We start from the raw sequence: 21076 nt of genomic DNA on the forward strand, positions 1-21076 counted from the left end.
AGAATTGGGAACAAAACACCCAGGGAAGGAGTTACAGAGACAAAGTTCGTAGCTGTGATGAAAGGATGGACCATTTAGAGACTGCTGTATCCAGGGATCCGTCCCATAATCAGCTTCTAAAGGCTGACACCATTGCATACACTAGCAAGATTTTGCTGAAAGGACCCAAATATAGCTGTCTCTTGTGAGATGATGCCGGGGCCTAGCAAACACAGGAGTGGATGTTCACAGTCAGCTATTGGATGTATCACAGGGCTCCCAATGGAGAAGCTAGAGAAAGTACCCAAGGAGCTAAAGGGATCTGCAACCCTATTGTTGGAACAACATAATGTACTAACCAGAACCCTGGAGCTCTTGTCTCTATCTGCATATGTATCGAAAGATGGCCTAGTCGGCCATCAATGGAAAGAGAGGCCCATTGGACTTGCAAACTTTATATGCCCCAATATAGGGGAATGCCAGGGCCAAAAGAATGGGAATGGGTGGGTAGGGAAGTGGGGGGCGCTATGGGGGACTTTTGGGATAGTATTGGAAATGTAATTGAGGAAAATATGTAATAAAAATATATAAAAAAAAAAGAACATAAACAACAGAAACCAAGGTTACTTGGCATCATCAGAACTCGTTTCTCCCACCATAGCAATTCCTAGACACACCATCACACCAGAAAAGCAAAATTCAGATCCGAAAATCACTTCTCATGATGATGACAGAGGACTTTAAGAAGGACTTAAATAACTCCATTAGAGAAATACAGAATACAGATACACAGCTAGAAGCCCTTAAAGAGGAAACACAAAAAAAAAATTACCTTAAAGAGTTACAGGAAAACACAACCAAACAGGTAAAGGAAATGAGCAAAACTATCCAAGATCTAAAAATGGAAATAGAAACAATAAAGAAATCACAAAGGGAGACAACCCAGAAGATAGAAAACCTAGGAAAGAGATCAGGAGTCATAGATGCAAGCATCACCAACAGAATACAAGGGATAGAAGAGAGAATCTCAGGTGCAGAAGATTTCATAGACAACATAGACACAACAGTCAAAGAAAATGCAAAAATATCCTAACCCCAAACATCCAGGAAATCCAGGACACAATTCAAAGACCAAACTTAAGGTATAACTTAGGTATAACAGAGAGTGAAGATTCCCAAGTTAAAGGACCAGTAAATATCTTCAAGAAAATTATAGAAGAAAACTTCCCAAACCTAAAGAAAGAGATTCCCATGAACATACAAGAAGCCTACAGAACTCCAAATAGACTGGACCAGAAAAGAAATTCCTCCTGTCACATAATATTCAAAACACCAAATGCACAAAACAAAGAAAGAATATTAAAAGCAGTAAGGGAAAAAGGTCAAGTAACATATAAAGGCAGACCTATGAGAATTACACCAGACTTCTCACCAGAGACTATGAAAGCTCTCTGTGGAGATCTCCTGCGGAGATCTCATACAGATCCTAAAAGAACAAAAATGCCAGTCCAGACTACTATACCCAGAAAAACTTAATAACCATAGATGGAGAAAACAAGATATACCATGACAAAACCAAATTTACACAATATCTTTCCACAAATCTAGCCCTACAAAGGATAATAGTTGGAAAATACCAACACAAGGAGGGAAATTATACCCTACAAAAAGCAAGAAAGAAATCTTTCAACAAACCCAAAAGAAGATAGTCACACAAACAAAATTCCACCTCTAACAACAAAAATAACAGGAGGTAACAATCTCTTTTCCTTAATATCTCTTAACATCAATGGACTCAATTCCCCCCAAAAGACACAGGCTAACAGACTGGATATGTAAACAAGACTCAGCATTTTGCTGCATATAGGAAATGTACCTCAGTGATGAAGACAGATACTACCTCATAGTAAAAGGCTGGAAAACAATTTTTCCAAGCAAATGGTCTCAATAAACAAGTTGGAGTAGCCATTCTAATATTGAATAAAATCGATTTTCAACCACAAGTTATCAAATAGGATAAGGAAGGAGACTTTACACTGGTCAAAGGAAAAATCTACCAAAATGAACTCCCAATTCTGAACATCTATGCTCCAAATGCAAGGGCAGCCACATCCATAAAAGAAACTTTACTAAAGCTCAAAGCACACATTGCACCCCACACAATAATAGTGGGAGACCTCAACACCCCACTCTCACCAATGGACAGATTATGGAAACAGAAACTAAACACAGACACAGTGAAACTGACAGAAGTTATGAAACAAATGTATTTAACAGATATCTATAGAACATCTTATCCTAAAACAAAAGGATATACCTTCTTCTCAGCACCTCATGGTACCTTCTCCAAAATTGACCATATAATTGGTCACAAAACAGGCCTCAACCAATACAAGAAGATTGAAATAATCCTATGCATCCTATCTTATCACCATGGTAAGGCTGGTCTTCAATAATAATAAAAATAACGGATAGCCCACATACACATGGAAGCTGAACAAGGATCTACTTAATGATAACTTGGTCAACGAAGAGATAAAGAATGAAATTTAAGGCTTTTTAGAATTTAATGAAAATGAAGCCACATCATACCCAAACTCATGGGACACAATGAAAGCAGTGATGAGGAGTGGGCTACTGATGGGTAGTGTCACACAGAGCCATGTATCACAGGACTGAGGGATGGAAGCTATACTCTGAGAGACTGCAACATCTTCTCTCCTGCCTCCAGCAAGCAGAAAGTTAGTGTTGGTTTCTTTTCTTGAGAAAGTATCTCCTCTAGCTCACATGGGCCTCAGACTCACTTTACAGCTGCTGCTGCTGAGAATGATCCTGACCTGCCTCCCCACTCTGAGTTTGGGACACCAAGACCGTCTTCTTACAGCTCTTTAGTGGCACGGTCCTGAACTTAAGGTCTCTAAGTCACAACATCTGCATACCTGTGCATCTGCACTTCCACACTGTGCAGCCCGTATCTGCTACCTTCACCATGGCTGCCTAACTCATGTGCCCCATGAAAATGACATTACAGAGAGCTGGATGACATGTCTGTAATCACATAAAGTCCAAATGTCTGTATTATATGATCTGTAATTAAATGCTAATTTCTACATTTTTTTTAAAAGTAACTGAATAAACAATAAAAAAAAAGAGTGCTTCCTGAGCTCAGTGTGGTGTAGCACACTTGTAAGCCCACCACTTGGTAGGCAGAGGCATAGAGATATTTGTAATTAGCAGGTTTACATAACCAGTTCAGGATCAGCCAGGTGTATATAGTGAGACAGTATCTCATCAACAGTAAGAAACTTCAAACACTAGTTTGTGTAGAGTGAGCACTAGGCCAGTATGGGCTGCCCCTGGTAAGACCTTGTCTCAGAAAAGAAACTAACGGATCAATGAGATAATTCCTCCAGTAAATTGGCTACTGCACAAACCTGATGAAGCAAGTTCAATCCCTGTATCCCACACTGGAAGGAGAGAACTGACTCCCAAATGTTTTCCTCTGACCACACTCATGCTGTGGCACAAGGTATACCCACCCACACAGGAGCACACACAGGAGCACACACCATAATCATCATCATTTACATAGGTACATGTGTGTGTTTATATGCATATGCATGTGTGCACACACACATAAATAATAGAAATTTTAAAGAAACAGAAGATAAAATGTACAAAAAGAATAGAAAAAAAAAAGAAGTGATTTGTGCTCTTAAGAGGACCCAAGTTTGGTTCCTATCACCCACATATACCTGGTAGTTCACACCTACTTGCAACTGCAGGTTCAGAAGATCTGATGCGTTCTTCTGGCTGGTGCAGATGCCAGTATGCACATGTCCATACTAACACAGAAGCATGCAGACACGCATATAAAGCAAAATTTTACAGAAGTATTCATTTTTAGAATCTATACAAGTAGAGAGAACAGGAAAACAGGTACCAGAAAATCACTAGGCTATCTGAAACCATGCAGGCAGTGAGAAATGTGAGAAAAAAAACAATTCACACTACAGAATCCACAGAAGGGTCAGAAAATGATAGCAGCAGGTATTCTATGAAGAATGGGAAGAGGTGGGAAGTAAGTAAAGAAACAAAACGTCGTGATGGCGTTTTGAGAAGTGCATCCTTCTATCACCTCCCTCCCTCCCAGCAGAGGTTTCTTCTCAGGACTGGAGAAAGCCAGGCACAGCAAAGGAACTAACTACTACACTCAAAAATATTGAAATATTCAAATGCACTTTAAACCCTGCATGCGTAGACACCCCCCAACACACACACACATAAACCTCTTAGAAAGCTAACCATCAGATAGTAACTCCTTATACAGGAGACTGGAAAACAGCTCTCTTGAAAAAGTGACCAAACACTTAAACCCTAAAGATAATAAATGTCCTAAGAGTTTTCCAGGGAGAAAAAAAAAAAAAAAAACAATAAAGTGGAGAGTGCTAGAAGCAAGATACACATTGTCCTCCTTTGGTCTCTACACACACACACACACATACACTCACACATGCACATACCACACACACACACACACACAGCACACGAGCACACACATACACACACACGAGCACACACACACACACAGCACATGAGCACACACACACAGCACATGAGCACACACACACAGCACATGAGCACACACACACACACACCACGCACACACACCACACGAGCACACACACCACACGAGCACACACACACACATACACACACACAGTAATTTTAAACCTGGAGTATCTGGATAAACCACCAGTGAGGCTCCGGGTCTCCACACATTTCTATATATTGACAGTGTTTATTATTTTATTCCCACATGTTTTACAGGGTCTCCCTTTGTAGCCCAGCCTGGCCTAAACTTGATATAGAGCATGCTAGCTTTGAACTTGGGAGGGGGAATCCTTCCTGCTTTAGCCTCTCAAGTGCTGGGACTGTAGCATGCATCACTATGCTTGAATATTCCACAGTTTTAAGTATATGCACACATGTTCACACACATACAGCAATATTGTCAGACCTTTGAAGAAGACATGAAAAATAGAGACTAAAAACGATTTTCAAAATGGGAAAGTAAACTTGAAAGAAATGACACAATCCATCAAAAAATATACATTTAGTTCATTAATATATTAAGAGAATGAGCTGGTATTGCATCCTTAAGGCACAGACAAGATGTTTTGGTGTATATCTGTTAGAGAAATGTACCCTACAGGCTGAGGTGTTTCTACACTTGGTCCCCAGTTTGTGGTGATGCTTGTGAATGTTATAGCACCTTTAGAAGGCATGGCCTTGCTAGAAGCTGCATGTCACTGGGGAAGGGTTTGGAGAATTCTGATTCCAGTATGTTCTCCCTCTGCTTTTGTGATTGTGGTTGAAGATATGATCTTTCAGCTTCCTGCTCCAGGCACTGGTCTCCATCCCTCCCAACACTGTGGATTCTCAGTGTGGAACCATAAAGGCAAGACAAAACCTTGTCCTTTATGTAAGTTGCCTTGGTTATGGCGTTTTATCACAGCAACAGAAAAGTAACAGAATATACATGCTAAGCAACTGCTGTGTCAGTTAACCACCTCTCTGTCCCTGGCAAGCTGAGCTTCATAGGAACTTTATAAAAGAAGCCAAGCATGGTGATGCACACAAGGAACTTCAGCACTTAAAAAACTGAAGACTGACTCAAGTTTGAGCCTGGCCAGGGTTACATAGCAAGACCTTGTCTCAAAAACAACAACAACAAAAACTGAACAAATGAAAAACTCAATGGTGATAATGCAAAAGAAGCAGAAAAATTCAAAATCGAGAAAGTGGAATAAAAGCTAGATGTGGTGATTCAAATCTCCATACTTGCGAGACAAAAGCAGGGATTGCTAAAGACAAGAAGCCAAACTAATATACATAGCAAGTTCTAGGCCAGCCAGAGCCACATAGTGAGACCGTCTCAAACCAAACCAAACCAAACCAAACAAAATTTCAAATCAGCCTTGGGAACGATCTCAACAGAAAAGCACCCGCCTTGCATGTGCAAAGCTTTCATTTTAATTCCCAGTGCTGTAAAAAATAAAAGTAATATAATTTATACAAAACAAAAGCCCAGCTATAAAAGAAAACATTGATAAACAGGACACATCAGTGTTCACAGCTTTTGCTATACAAAAGGCAAACACTGCAAGAAATGGTTTTCAGAGAAATGACTTATACACATTTAAAACCCTCTCAAACCATGACAAGAAGGAAACAAAGGAGGACTATGTGATCTCCATTATTCAAGTGCTTGCCTAGCAAGCTCCAAGTCCCTTTTGATCTCTAGCACTACATATGGCCAAATGCAATATCAAATACTTGTAATCACAGACACACACAGATACACAGACACATACAGTGTGTGTGTGTGTGTGTGTGTGAGAGAGAGAGAGAGAGAGAGAGAGAGAGAGAGAGAGAGAGATTAAAGACTGAATGAACTACTACTCTCACAGCCCCTGCATGGCAGCAGCCCCACCTCCATATTGACTATAAATAAACCTACAACTGTCACTAATGATGCTGCAGTGACAAGGAGAGACAGGAAAAAATAATCACTGAAGACAGCAACAAGGAGAATAACAAAATGCTACGTAAAAAAATTGTCACCACCGTATGACGTGTAATGCAAGACACTTACCTATGATAAGTATTTTGAGAATCTGCTTCAAAAACAAAGATCAAAATGGAACACGTAAGATTGCCATCTCTCTGTGCTAGAGTTAAAATGTAGAAGACAGAAAGAGCGCAGACATAAAAGTAAGGGAATACTGAGGCTACAGAAACACAGTAGTCATTCAACGCCTTTCTACTCTGCATTATAGCATACAGTATGTTTTTCCCCAAGATGAAACCTAAAAAACAACATAATTGTACAGAGATAAAAGAATATGCAATACTAACCCAGGAAATAACACTGTTGTCAGCAAAAAATGCATCTTCCAGTTTATACCTTTAAATGCTAAGGAAATAAAATAAAACAGAATAGTTAATGAAATGTCGTGAATTATATCATTTTCTCAATCCAGTAGTGTAATCAGAATATAATTACAACTGAGCATGTTGGCTAAAATTCCTTGTAATTTTTTTCTGATTTTTTTTAAGGCCTTTTAATTCCTATACTTAACACAGCAACTTTCGGGAATAGTAACAGCAGTAATGCTTACTCTTGTACATTTTGGCAGACATGTATCCAGCAGGGATTTCCAGTGCGAGCCACAGCACAACACCATAGTTCACTAAAACATTTTGATCAGCAGGAGTAAGAAAGCCAAGGCCAGCCAAAACTAAGAGCAGAAAAACAAAATAGAAATGGCATGAGAAAAGCCCGAAGATTGTCTAAGAACTTAAGTATTACCACCATTTAAAGCATTATGTAAAACAATATGCAAGGAAATGTACGTAAACCATGTTTCAATCAAACAATATTTTGTTTTCTACTTCCCTGACAATTTGTTAAGTGAAAAGGTTTGGTTTTCAGTTTAAGGTATATAGTAGTATTATACTTAGTCTTTAATTTCACTAGATCAAAATCATATACTATCTCCCTTCCCCATTCCAACAGCCATATTAAGAACAGCAAATTATTTTTACCTCAAAAGTATCTTTCTTTCTGTATTTTATCAAAGTAAGGAATTAAAAAGTTGAGAATTTAGTGTTGGGGAAAAAAGTGCCTTCAAATTGACCAGCTGAAATTATCACTGCCCTCTAAAATATCTAATAAGCCACGTTCCGCAGAAACTTTGCTTACAAAATCATTACTCTGGCTATACAACAGTGGCAATCTCCATCTTTAGTTCATAAATTAGGGCAGCACATATCCATAGGTCATTGGCAGAATGATTATTAAACATGTAGATCCATAGGTGGGCATGGTGGGCACACACCTGTTATCCCAGAATTTGGGAACTGAAGGCAAGGGGATCAGGACAAGAAGGCTAGCCTTGACTACATAGATCCAGACCAGTACGTGCTACCTGAGATCCTGGTTCAAAAAATAAACTAGAAGCCTGGGGATCTAGCTTGATTCGGAGAATACTTGCCTAGAAGGCACCAAGCTCTGGGTGTCATCCCCAGGGCTTCATGAACTGGTTGTGGTGAAAAGAGTCTTGCAGCCCCATAGGAGAATCAACAATATGAACTAATCAGTACCCCCAGAACTCATGTCTCTAGCTGCATATGTAGCAGAAGATGGCCTAGTCGGCCATCAGTGGGAAGAGAGGCCCTTGGTCCTGTGAAGGTTCTATGCCCCACTATAGGGAATGCCAGGGCCAGGAAGCGGGAGTGGGTGGGTTGGGGAGCAGGGGGAAGGGGGAGGGGATAGGGAGTTTTCGGAGGGGAAACCAGGAAAGGGGATAACATTTGAAATGTAAATAAAGATCATATCTAATAAAAATAAATTATCAAACTAGAAAAACAAACTCTACATAAGTAAATATTAAAAGCAAGATGTAAAATATAAAACTAAGAATACCATTCCATCTATACACTTAAAGATCTGTACCTGTGGGTTAAGGCCATAGTTCAGTCTGCAAAGTTCTTACCTTGCAAGTACAAAGACTGAAGTTCAATATCAAGAACCTGTACTAAAAAACATCTGGACATGGTGGTGCACTTCTAGTCAAAGCTCTAGGGAAGCAGACAGATGGCCCTCTGGGGTTATTGGTTGGCCAGCCTAGTTTACCTGATAAGTTCTAGACTAGTGAGAACTCTTATCAAAACCAAACCAAACATAAACAAACAAACAGAAAAACCGAACCCCAAAACCCTGCATTTAAACTTGCTGTGAGATTTTAAACTATTAGCCTTTGTTTCAGGTATTTCCCCAGTCCACTGAAAATATGATTCTATTCATGTACCAACTTCCAAAAGTTCATCTATCTTACAAGATAAGAAACACATGTTCCAGTTTGGGGGTTTTATTTGGTGTGGTTTGGAGGGTTGTTTATTTTTTAAGTCAGGGTCTGATTATGAAGTTCTGTCTATCCTAGAACTCACTATGTAGACCAGGCTAGCCTAAAATTCATAGAGAGATGCCTGCCTCTGCCTCCCAAGTGCTGGTATTAAAGGTATATGCCACAATGCCTGGCTGTGCTAGAGTTTTTAAACAAATTATTTAGAACTGAAGAAACTATGGAAGGTTTCTGATAAAAGAACATCCTTAAACTTACATCTGGAATTTGAAAAGAAGAAATGTAACTATAAAACAACATGAATTTTCTTAATTCATACATTTTTCATTTTGTACTTATAAACCAAAGCCTAATATATGTCACAAGTTCACTACAAATGTTTAAGCTATACCTAAATGTACTCACATAAAGACAGAAATGTCATTATGAAAACTTGTGTTCCTTGACCAAGAAGGATGGACAGCAACATGCCATGCTCTGGGAGCCTGAATACATTCCCATGAATCAACCTCCAACCAAACAGCCTCCGGTCATATACCTGTATGTGAGAAAGTGTTTAATAAACATGTAAGTTCGTATGATAAGTTAGATAGAATGGAATTTTCCACTCAAGACAAACTAACTGGAAACTTATGGCTATGGATTTAGCAGGTTTATGGATGTTATATGAGCCTGCTACAAGAAAAAAATCACTCTAATTTATGTTTTGGGTGTGTTGATTATATAAAACACAGTTTGCAGTATATTCAGAAAACAAGAAAAATGAGTTAACCTAAGGAACTCAATAGATTCATAGAAATTTAAAATCCATCAATTTGCAAATGTTTACAAAAACCAAAACTACATAAATAATACTACCTTGCAATGATTGCTATATCTATCTTACGTTTCACGCCAATTAAGAACTTCTTAAAAGTGATATTCATAGTCATGAGAAACACACAAAATATAACCAGAGTTAATGGCAAACAATTCTTGAAGTAAACTTGTACTGCTAAACAAACTTATACAATTCTATACTTTCTGACTGCATAATTCAGTGGTTCTCAACATGTGCAGTACGACCCTTGAGGGAGGGGAGGTGTCAAATGCCATTTCATAGGGATCACCTAACACCATTAAGAAACACAAATATTTACATTATGATTTATAACAGCAGCAAAGTTATAGTTATGAGGTAGTAACAAAAATAATTTTATTGTTGGGGGTCACCACAACATGAAAAACTATGAGAAGGGGTTACAGCATTACAAAGGTTGTGAATCACTGATATAATATATAAAATTCTAGACAGCAGAAATGTGCTATAGTCAAGGTGCTATACTCTAAGTAGAAACTCAATAACTGATAATTAAACAGAACACATATCAAGTTGAATCAAAATGTGCAGTTTTTACTTACAGAAATTTTTATACGGTTAAATTTGGCAATGTCTCTCCAGATGCTCCTTAAGAGGAAGATAACCACCAGTCCACACAAGAAAAGTACCACAAAAATGGAGTTGACAAGCCTAGAAATGTTCAGAAAGAAATGAGCAGTTAGGGTTGGCAAGGTGGCTCAGTAGGTACATGTGCCTGCTACCAGGACTGCCAGCCTAGGTTTGATCCCTGAGAGCCATGTGGTTTCAGGAAGGAACTGATTCCTTCACGTTGTTTGCTCTGTCTTTCCCTCTCTCTCTCTTTCTCTTCCCCCTTGTCTCTCTGTTTGTCTTTCTACACACACCCGTGTGTGCACACACAGAGGCACATGCACACAAGGACACACATGCACATAACACACTCTACACAAATGAATGAAAATGCCTGTGCTGGTTGGAATAAGAATGGCCCTGAAGGGCCCATGTATTTGAATGTTTAGTCCTTAGTTGGTGGAAGAATTAGGTGTTACCTTGTTACAGGAAGTGTGTCACTAGGAATGGGCTTTGAGTTTTGTTTTGTTTTGTTTTTTTCTTCCAAGACAGGGTTTCTTTGTGTAGCTCTGGCTGTCCTGGAACTTGTTCTGTAAACCAGGCTGGTCTTGAACTCACAGATATTCACCTGCCTCTCCCTCCCACGTGATGGGTTTAAAGGTGTGTGCCACCACCACTGCCACTACCCAGTGGCTTTGAGGTTTTAAAAGCCCATGCTATGCCAAGTTTCTCCCTATCTGCCCCCTACTTGCTGAAAAAGTCTAAGCTGTGGGTAACTGCTCCAGCGCCATGGCTGTCTGCCTGATGCCAGGCTCCCCAACATGGTGGTCGTGGGCTAACCCTCTAAAACTGGAAGCAAGCCTCCAAATAAATGTTTTTCTTTATAAGTTGCTTTGGTCATGGTGTCTCCTCAAAACAATAGAAAAGCAACAAAGACAAATGAAATAAAATCTTTTTCAAAGAAAAATGCTAAATATCTCTTTAATTTTGTTTTGTTTTGTTTTGTGGGTCTTTTGAGAAGAATCACCACCTCGCAAAGGCTGTATGTATCCTGGTATGTATCCTTACTTCCAGCTTACTTTTATAGCTTTCTTCTGCCCTCCATTGCCTGGTTATAGAAAATGAGAGTTATGGAGCAAGTATTAAATATACACTTTGTTTCTTTTCTATATGATCTCCTAAGCTGTCAACTGTTCCTCTCTCATCAGCTCTTTCTTTTTTTTTTTATAGGCACAAATTTATTAAAAGAAGAATTATAAATTGATAGTGTACACTTCATAAAAAGTATCCAACCTCTTTACCATAAAAAATAAAGAATAAAACCACCTTAAGATTCTATCTCACCTAAGTCATGATGCCAGTCAAAAAGAATACAAATTATAGCAAATACTGTTATGGAAATGGTCAAAGAAAACACATATACACTGTTATTAGGAATGCAGTATACTTCAACTTAAAAAGAGCTAATAAAAATGAAGTACACGGTACATATATACAATGGAATATTATTAAACTACAAAGAAAAATGAAATATTGAACATTGAAGATAAATTGATAGAACTAGACAAGGTTTTACTAATTGAGGTAAACCAGACACAGAAAAGAAGCTTCATATATTCTCTATCATTAGTGGCATCTAGCTCCAAATATTCAGATGTGAAAATACATCCTAAAATGAAAAAAAAAAATCCAAAAAGTAAAAAACGGTTATGTTGTGCCTCAATAGAGAGAGAAATAACAAGGTGCCAGTGATCTGAATGGGAAAATTATAAATGGGGGTTGGTTATATTTAAGGAGGTAAGGAGTTAAATACAGGAGGAGGAATAACAGGTACATAACCATAAAGATGACTGGGAAAGTTGTAAAAAATAGTTCAGATAGCTATCTACATAATAACACCCATATACACGTAAGTTGCTGTATTGACATGTTCCAGCCTCAGCTTGAGAGAAGATCTTGTAGAAGGGGTGAATGGGAATAGAGGAAGACAGATTCATAGTTAGTGATGGATGCAAGATGAAAATTCTGTAATCTCCTTGAAATAGTTCTCTCTCCCAGTCTTTATATGCTAAGCTTCTTCTTTAGAAATTGAATACCAGTTTAATCATGTACTCCAGGTTCACTTTTGATCATTCTCATCAGCTCTTTCTAACAACTCCGAGATCACTGTGGGATCAGTTTATGCGTCTCTCAAACCCACACTGAAATTGCTCTTTCCATGGTCCGATTTCCAATTATGTGGTTTGATCCATTGGAAGGTTCCTAAAGATTCGAGATCTTTTACTTGGAAGATACTTCAATGGAAGCATAATTTAGGCAGGGGCCTTTCTCCTTCGTTAACCACACGAAGACAAGAGTGGTACTCAGGATAATAGGAACTAAAAGAACATTCTGTCAAATAAATGGATGCTCTCAGCCAGACATTATTTCCATACAGTCCGCCCAGCAGTATAACCTGCTTTGATGAGGTGGTCAATTTGAGATCTGTTTGTCAAGTTTGAACTGACCTGAAAACGTCTTCCCTACTGACTAGCTTTCATTGTGCTAGAAGGTACTAGGCAAGTTTCTAGGAAGAAAGGTTTCAAAGATATACCTGCAGCCAACCCTGCATGCTCCAGTTACTGACCTGCCAGGTAATATGTGCCCACTGGCAAGCTAGTGGCACAAAAGTTATTGGAACAACCAACTGCTTTTGGATTCGATTTGAAGCCTTCTCCACAGAAAGGAGTTTAGGGCTGGTGCTAAAATAGTCAAAAGTCCATTAAGGCTAGAGAGGTCACAGGCCATGGATGGAGGGGAATTTAAATGACATGCTATTAAACTGCCTTCTAAATATTTATGTTTAAGTTCATAGATTAGTTCTGCCCTCAAACATGATCAAAGAAGCTTCTGTCTACAGTGGTCAGCAGTTAATCCAGAGGCTCATAAAATGCTGAAGGTAACTGGCTATTGAGTGTCAAGCCTTCAATGGGACATCTATATCAACCCTTACCCCCAAGGGAACATCACAGAAGAGAAATGGAAAGACTGTAAGAGCCACAAGGTAGGGGCAAGTGCTGTGAAATGCTGTCTTTGAAACATAACATAGTCATTGTCTTAGTCAGGGTTTCTATTCCTGCGCAAACATCATGACCAAGAAGCAAGTTGGGGAGAAAAGGGTTTATTCAGCTTACACTTCCATACTGCTGTTTATCACCAAGGAAGTCAGTGCTGGAACTCAAACAGGTCAGGAAGCAGCAGGTGATGCAGAAGCCATGGAGGGATGTTCCTTACTGGCTTGCTTCCCCTGGCTTGCTCACACTGCTCTCTTATAGAACCAAGACTACCAGCCCAGAGATGGTCCCACCCACAAGGGGCCTTTCCCTCTTGATCACTAATTGAGGAAATGCCTTACAGTTGGTTGGATCTCATGGACACATTTCCTCAACTAAAGCTCCTTTCTGTGTGATAACTCCAGCAGTGTCAAGTTGACACAAAACTAGCCAGTACAGTCATGTACCAAAAACTCACTGTAGCTATGATTAACTACACAAGATCAACAATATGAATCAGTCAACTTTTTATCAATCGGCACTAATTCTACTCAGTATGTTATTAGCATGCAAAAAAAGAAGAGGGGACATGTTATGGTGCCTAGGGGGAGAAATGGGGGGGGAGCTGGGTATGTGCATTATCAGGCCCATTGTTGACATGTGTGAAACTTTCAAACAATAAAAGATAAGTCTCCTTTTAAAAACCTGCTGACTCGTCATATTTCAATAATCTCTTTCCAGTTTTCATGGCATTCCCACCTCCCACTACCTAGCAAATTTCAACGTTTTCTTACTCTTGGATTTGCTGAGACCATCTGAGCCCATAGACACAGACAGTGTGTTCTATTTTGTTTGCTATCTGTCTCGTCCTCCTGCCTACCTTCTACATTTTACACCACATTAGGTTGACCTATTTTCCGGCTCCTGTCCTCCAACTGCTGAGATTACTAGTGTGTGTCACTATGCCCAACTCTGGTTTTCATCCATTGCATAAAGCTTACTTCCACTTATATCATGCCCACCACCACCCCCCCATGTTGTCTACATAATGCTGTCCACATGGAGAGACAGTATGTATGACATCACTGGCTCCTTTCCCTTCCGCATAAATAGTATATGTAAAACATATTTTTTCACCAGATATGTTTAGAAGCTGAAGAGGAGAAAGAGAGGGGAAACTGTCCCAAAAGAAATATCACTCAGTATTACCAGTAGTGACAAAATACCTTAGCTTAAAAGTATCTTAACCCTGGGGGAAACAAACAGGAGGATCCAGAATTTAAAAGTACCCTTGGCTATACAGCAACTTCAAGGCAAAGCTGGGGTACATGAGACTGTCCTGAAGCAATAAGGGTATTTAGAGGAGGAAACAACCAAGTAGTAGAGCCCCTGCCCTGTGTGTACAAGATCCCAGGCTCAATCTCCAGTGTGCCCCATCCCCAGCTAAAAATCAGAGACAATTATCAACCCTCAAGCTACTTTGAGCATATTTCCTGAAGTGCTTACCTAATCCACTGAAGGCTGGTCTCATCTGCACTGTCATAATCATAATCTCCTTCCGAGGACCACTCAGCAGCTTTACTTTCCTACAATGAAATAGAAAATCAAATGACTGTGCCTGACCTTTGCTATGTAAGCATAAAGAAGCCTATTCTGCATGGAGTTTTGCGACTTCCAGCTTCATGGAATCGCGACATCCACCTTACATATGAAGCTTGCTTTCAACTAGGAACATTTAACCTCATGACATGAAAGAACTAGAAGGCAAAAGCAGACTGATCTCTGTGAGTTCAATGCCAGTCTAGTCTACAGAGTAAGTTTGAGGGAAGCCAGGACTATAGAGAAAGACTGCCCCAAAACCAAAAATGAAAAGATAAAAGTACTAACTAGGAAGAAAATTGCTGATATCCAACAAAACAGCATCTTTCTATTACTTTTTATGTAGTCCCACCAGACACTTCCCTTTTCCCTTTTATCCTGATATATTTCCATTTACACTATAACCTTTTTTTTTTTGGTTTTTCGAGACAGAGTTTCTCTGTATAGCCCTGGCTGTCCTGGAACTCACTCTGTAGACCAGGCTGGCCTCGAACTCAGAAATCTACCTACTTCTGCCTCCCAAGTGTGGGATTAAAGATGTGCACCACCACACCCGGCTTTTTTTTTTTTTTGGTAACTTTTTATGATACTTGCAAAAATACATGACGTTTTATATAATGGGTCACTGTAATATTTGTAAAATTAATTACCCACAACCCAAAATGTCCTTTGAGATTAAAACGAGGTAATGGTAATCTGTGCACTGCAAGAGATATGTCTATGAGACAGAACTGGTTTTAGAAAAGTGAGAAGTGCATATAGCAAAATTATATTTTTCCAGCTGGCAAGATGGCCCAGCAGGTACTTGCAGGATAAACACAGGGCAAACTTGATTCCCATAACCCACGGACAAGAAGAGAATAGACTCTACAAAATTGTCCTCTGACATACACACACAGACACACACACACACACTGAGCACACACAATAATATTGTTAATTTTTAAAAATCTTACCCCCCACCAGAAAGTCATATACTTATATTACAGATGCAAACATTTTTTCTGGAAGGATAAATTAGAAAAAAATCATGTTATGCTTTCATAAAGAGAAATTAAGGATAATAGAATAAAGGTAGAGAATTTTCTTACACTTATTCTTTATATACTATCTACAAATATACAGCCAGTCTCAATATTAAGTAAAAAGACAACTTGTTTACTACAACTCAATTATTTGGCTCTTTACAATTTCATGGTCATTCCCAGCTATATAGTTGAATTCAAGGCAACCTGTACTACAGGAGACTCCATCTCAAAACAAACAAAAAACAAAAACAAAACAAAACAAAAAAATCGGGAAAAAATTTTTCAGCCAAAACATCAGCAGTGTTTAGCATCATTTTTGCACCAAATACTGCCATCTTCCGGAAACACTATGTCATGACATGTATTAGTCATCCCAAAGAAAAACTATTTTACAAATATAAGGCACATGAGAAGAAAATGACAAATATAAAAAGATAGCTAAGTAACAGAGAACCTATTTTTGATCTGCTTAAATTAATGAATTATTCTTGGCCTTTATCCCAAAGCATCAAAATCTTTTTGTAAACTAGCAATTCTTATAAGAGATATGTCTATGAGACAGAATTGGCTTTAGGAAAGTGAGATGTGCATATAGCAAAATTATATTTTTCCAGCTGGCAAGATGGCAGCAGTGATACAGTAATGAGGTGGAGACAAAGACTTCTTTATGCACAGTATATTACCCCATGTGTTATAGTCAATAGAAATTATACAGAGACTGAATTTTGTAGGGGACCTGATCTTTAGACCAATGGTTTTCAACAGGAAGCACAGTCTACAGGGCAGAGTAAAAATGTGCAGCTGCTACTGGCGTTCATAAAGCCAGGAATCCTGCAGTTCACAGAAGATGTACATAACAGAAAAGGGAGAAGGACTGTGCTGTATCCCACACCGTTCAAATGCCCCACCCAAAATTCACGTAGGTAAGAAGCTGCTTATGACTGCTTACCCTTTGATTGTAGCTCTGCTTTAGAATATTTCATGTTTTCAATACACATTAAATACTCCCACCCAAGAAGGCACTGTCTTAAGTAAACTGGGAGAAAAATAGTACTGGGAATGTTACCAAAATTGGTTGACATTTCAAGAAATCATAGCATTGGAAAAATAGCAGTATTTGGGCCAAAAAATTACAAAATTTGCAATCTACCCATTATCACACTGACAATGATTGTACACATATATGCAAACATATAAAATGGATAAAATACATAAAGGGTATATTATTTTATTAATAGTTACTACTATTTCTCCTTAATGTTATTATGATGTTACACTAGTACTAGTTAAAATTAAATGCATAGACAAGTTTTGTTTTCCATTAACTATTATAGTATTATGGTAGAATAGCATAGGGAGATTGCAGAACATTTGTTATTAAAGGACATCAATCTGACAGAGTTAAAAGCCCCTGACCCAATTTAAATTTAACTCCCTCATTTTATTAGAGGGAAACTAGGGTCCCAGGAAATTGGGAGAATGAACGTCCTTGGAGTCACAAAATTAAGGCAGGCCAGACCACAAATCAGAATTCTGATTCTTCATCTGCTATTGGCCTATGCTGTCTGAATGTCAGAACTGCACTTCCCAACAAAACAATGCTATAAAGCTAACAGGTATAGTTCAGTGTTACAAAGCATGCCTACACATGCAAAGCCACTGTGTAGTAGTTCCATACTCCACACTGCAAAACAAACAAAATAGGCAGCTCTGTGAATGTTGGTAGAGTCTCAGGCTAGCTCATAAGCAAAGCTTATTTAACTAGAATTTACAACCGAAAGAATACATCATTAGAATGTAACAAACACATCTTTGTTCGATAGTATGAAAACAGTAAGGCTCATATGTGCTCACAAACTGAAGCAGCAAGTACAGGGACTGCAGGGGTCTGCCACACGCCCTCTGCTTACATTATGGCTGATAGCTTGGTGGGTTTGTGGGACTCCTAACCGTGGGAACTGGACTCGTTTATCTGACTCTGACTCTGACTCTTTTGTTTGCTCTTGGAATCCTTTTCTTCCTATGGGGTTGCCTTGTTCAGCCTCAGTATCAGGGTTTTTGTCCTGCCTTATTGTACCTTGTTTTGTGGTGTTTGGTTGTTGTCTCTTGGGGGCCTGTTCCTTTCTGAAGAGAAAATGGAGGAGGAATGGATCTGGGGGCAAAGGGGACATAGGGTAGGGGAGGAACTGGGAGGAGTGGGGGTAGGGGAAACTGCACAGTATAAGAGAAGAATCTATTTTCAATATTTTTTTAAAGTAAGGGTTATTTTTATTCTGTTGCATTTTTAATTATTTGGTAAATTAATACAAGCATGTAACATAATTTTAAACAAATTCATCTTCATCCCCTCCCGTCTAACTCTTGCCATATCCCCTACCACCTTTCTCTCCAAACTTCATTTACTTTCTCTCACTAAACGAACACTCTGTTAAAAATAAGAGTACATGAATTGAAGTATTTGGGTTTTATTTTTTATTTTCAAATAGGCTCTCACTATGTAGCTTAGGCTAGTCTCCAATTCATGATTGTCCTGCCTCAGACTTTTCAATACTATAAAACAGTTTATAAAACAAAAGTATTATGAACACATGCATTTTAGACCAGCATTCAAGGATTCATAATAGACACTCAATATCCATAATTCATAATAGAAAGTAATGAAGGTGACTTCATAAGAATTCAAATATTTGTCATAAAAATAGTGCTCAATCAAATAGTAATATAAATGATTCATCATTCCTTTTGAATAAATGTTTTATAAACTGTTTTGTATTATTTGAGAACATGTATCATTCTCTGAAGATATTAAACTACATTTACAAAGATTCTTAAATAAAAGGCAAAATAAGGTCGAGGCATGATGGCTCATAGGCTCATGCTGATGATCCCAACACTTAGAAGGCTAAAGCGGGAATCACACAAATCCAAGGCCACGCTGTGCTGCAGCATTAGATCCAGGGCAGCCTATCCAACAACATTTTTTTTAATATTTGGACTATTTATTCCTTTTTTATTGGATATTTTCTTTATTTACATTTCAAATGTTATCCCCTTTCCTGGTTTCCCTCCCTCTGGAAACACCCTATCACATCCTCCCTCCCCCTGTTTCTATGAGGCTGTTCCTCCACCTATCCACCCACTCCTACCTCCCCACCCTCGACTCCCCTTAGTCCTATGGAGGCATCTATCAAGCCTTCATAGGACCAAGGACCTCTCCTTCCAATGATGCATGGCAAGGCTGTCCTAAATGTAGTAAAAGCAACATACAGCAAACCAATAGCCAACATCAAACTAAATGGAGAGAAAGTTGAAGCAATCCTACTAAAACCCAGGACAATTCAAGGCTGCCTACTCTTTCCCTATCTATTCAATATAGTATTTCAAGTTCAAGCTACAGCAATAATACAACAAAAGGAGATCAAGAGGATGCAAATTGGAAAGGAAGAAGTCAAGATATCAATATTTGCAGATGATATGATAGTATATATCATCAACCCCAAAATTTCCACCAGATAACTCCTACAGCTGATAAACAACTTCAGCAAAGTGGCTGGATATCAAATTAACTCAAACAAATCAGTAGCTTTCCTTTATACAAATGATGTATGGGCTGAGAAAGAAATTAGGGAAATGACACCCTTCATAATAGTCACAAATAATATAAAATATCTTGGTGTGACTCTAAGGAACTGAAAGATCTGTATGAAAAGAACTTCACGTCTCTGAAGAAAGAAATCAAAGAAGACCTCAGAAGATGGAAAGATCTCCCAGGCTCATGTATCAGCAGTATTAACATAGTAAATATGGTTATCTTACCAAAAGTAATCTACAGATTCAATGCAATCCCTATCAAAATTCCAACTCAATTCTTCACAGACATAGAAAGAACAATTTTCAAATTCATCTGGAATAACAAACAAAAACAAAAAACCCAGGATAGTGAAAACTATTCTTAACGTGGTGGTGCATGACTTTAATCCAAGCACTTGGGAGGTAGAGGCAGGCAGATTTCTGAGTTCGAGGCTAGCCTGGTCTACAGAGTGAGTTCCAGGACAGTCAGGGCTACACAGAGAACAGAGAAACCCTGTCACCAAAAACCAAAAACCAAAAACCAAAAACCAAAAACCAAAAACCAAAAACCAAAAACCAAAAACCAAAAACCAAAAACCAAAAAAAACCAAAACCAAAAACCAAAAAAAAAAAAAAAGAAGAAGAAGAAGAAGAAGAAGAAGAAGAAGAAGAAGAAGAAGAAGAAGAACAACAACAACAACAACAACAACAACAACAACAACAACAACTTCTAGGGGGATTCCAGTTTCCTTCTGTGCCCTGGAGCTGATCCTGTGACACAGCACTCCATACCCAAATACAGCCAGAAAAAAGCTTGTCTCTCAGGAGTACCAACACACCACAAGCCCAAGAGGGACCCACCCAGAGTCATCAAGACAGGGGAACCAAGGAATAGCCGGGGACAGGATCCTTCTGGTTTCCATCTGCACCCCTGAGCTGACCCTGAGACACAGTTCTCCATACCCAAATTCATCCTGGAGTGAACTGGTCTCCCAGGAGTACTGACACACAGGCTTATATGAGGGACAAGGCACAGTCAAAGACAGCAAGACCAGCTAACACCAAAGATAACCAGATGGCAGGAGGCAAGGGTAAGAATATAAGTAGCAGAAACAAAGGCTATTTGGCATCATCAGAACCCAGTTCTCCCACCACAGCAAGCCCTGGATACCCCAACACACCAGAAAAGCAAAACTCTGATTTAAAATCACATCTCATGATGATGATGATAGAGGATTTTTAAAAGGGACATTAATAACTCCCTTTAAGAAATACAGGAGAACACCTGTAAAGAGGTAGAAGCCCTTAAAGACGAAACACAAAAATCCCTTAAAGAGTTACAGGAAAACACAACCAAACAGGTGAAGGAATTGAACAAAAACATCTTGGATATAAAACTGGAAATAGAAACAATAAAGAAATCACAGCAGGGTGGTGGTGGCGCACGCCTTTAATCCCAGCACTTGGGAGGCAAAGGCAGGCAGATTTCTGAGTTCGAGGCCAGCCTGGTCTACAGAGTGAGTTCCAGGA

The 21076-nt window shown here is 38.9% G+C and overlaps 1 protein-coding gene across 1 annotated transcript in view; it reads right to left on the reverse strand.

The window, feature by feature from the left end:
- Nucleotides 1-21076, reverse strand: part of LOC110287160 (transmembrane 9 superfamily member 2-like) — a 74981-nt gene that overhangs the window by 30599 nt on the left and 23306 nt on the right. The window contains exons 8-12 of the mRNA XM_085837727.1: nucleotides 14856-14935; nucleotides 10311-10419; nucleotides 9315-9447; nucleotides 7164-7283; nucleotides 6901-6958 (exon numbers count right to left, since the gene is read on the reverse strand). Of these exons, the coding sequence (XP_085693853.1) occupies nucleotides 6901-6958; nucleotides 7164-7283; nucleotides 9315-9447; nucleotides 10311-10419; nucleotides 14856-14935 (500 nt within the window). The remainder of the gene's footprint in view (nucleotides 1-6900; nucleotides 6959-7163; nucleotides 7284-9314; nucleotides 9448-10310; nucleotides 10420-14855; nucleotides 14936-21076) is intronic.

The sequence above is a fragment of the Mus caroli genome, unplaced genomic scaffold, assembly GCF_978045245.1.
Source record: "Mus caroli unplaced genomic scaffold, Mus_caroli_1 scaffold_5, whole genome shotgun sequence".
Taxonomy (NCBI): domain Eukaryota; kingdom Metazoa; phylum Chordata; class Mammalia; order Rodentia; family Muridae; genus Mus; species Mus caroli.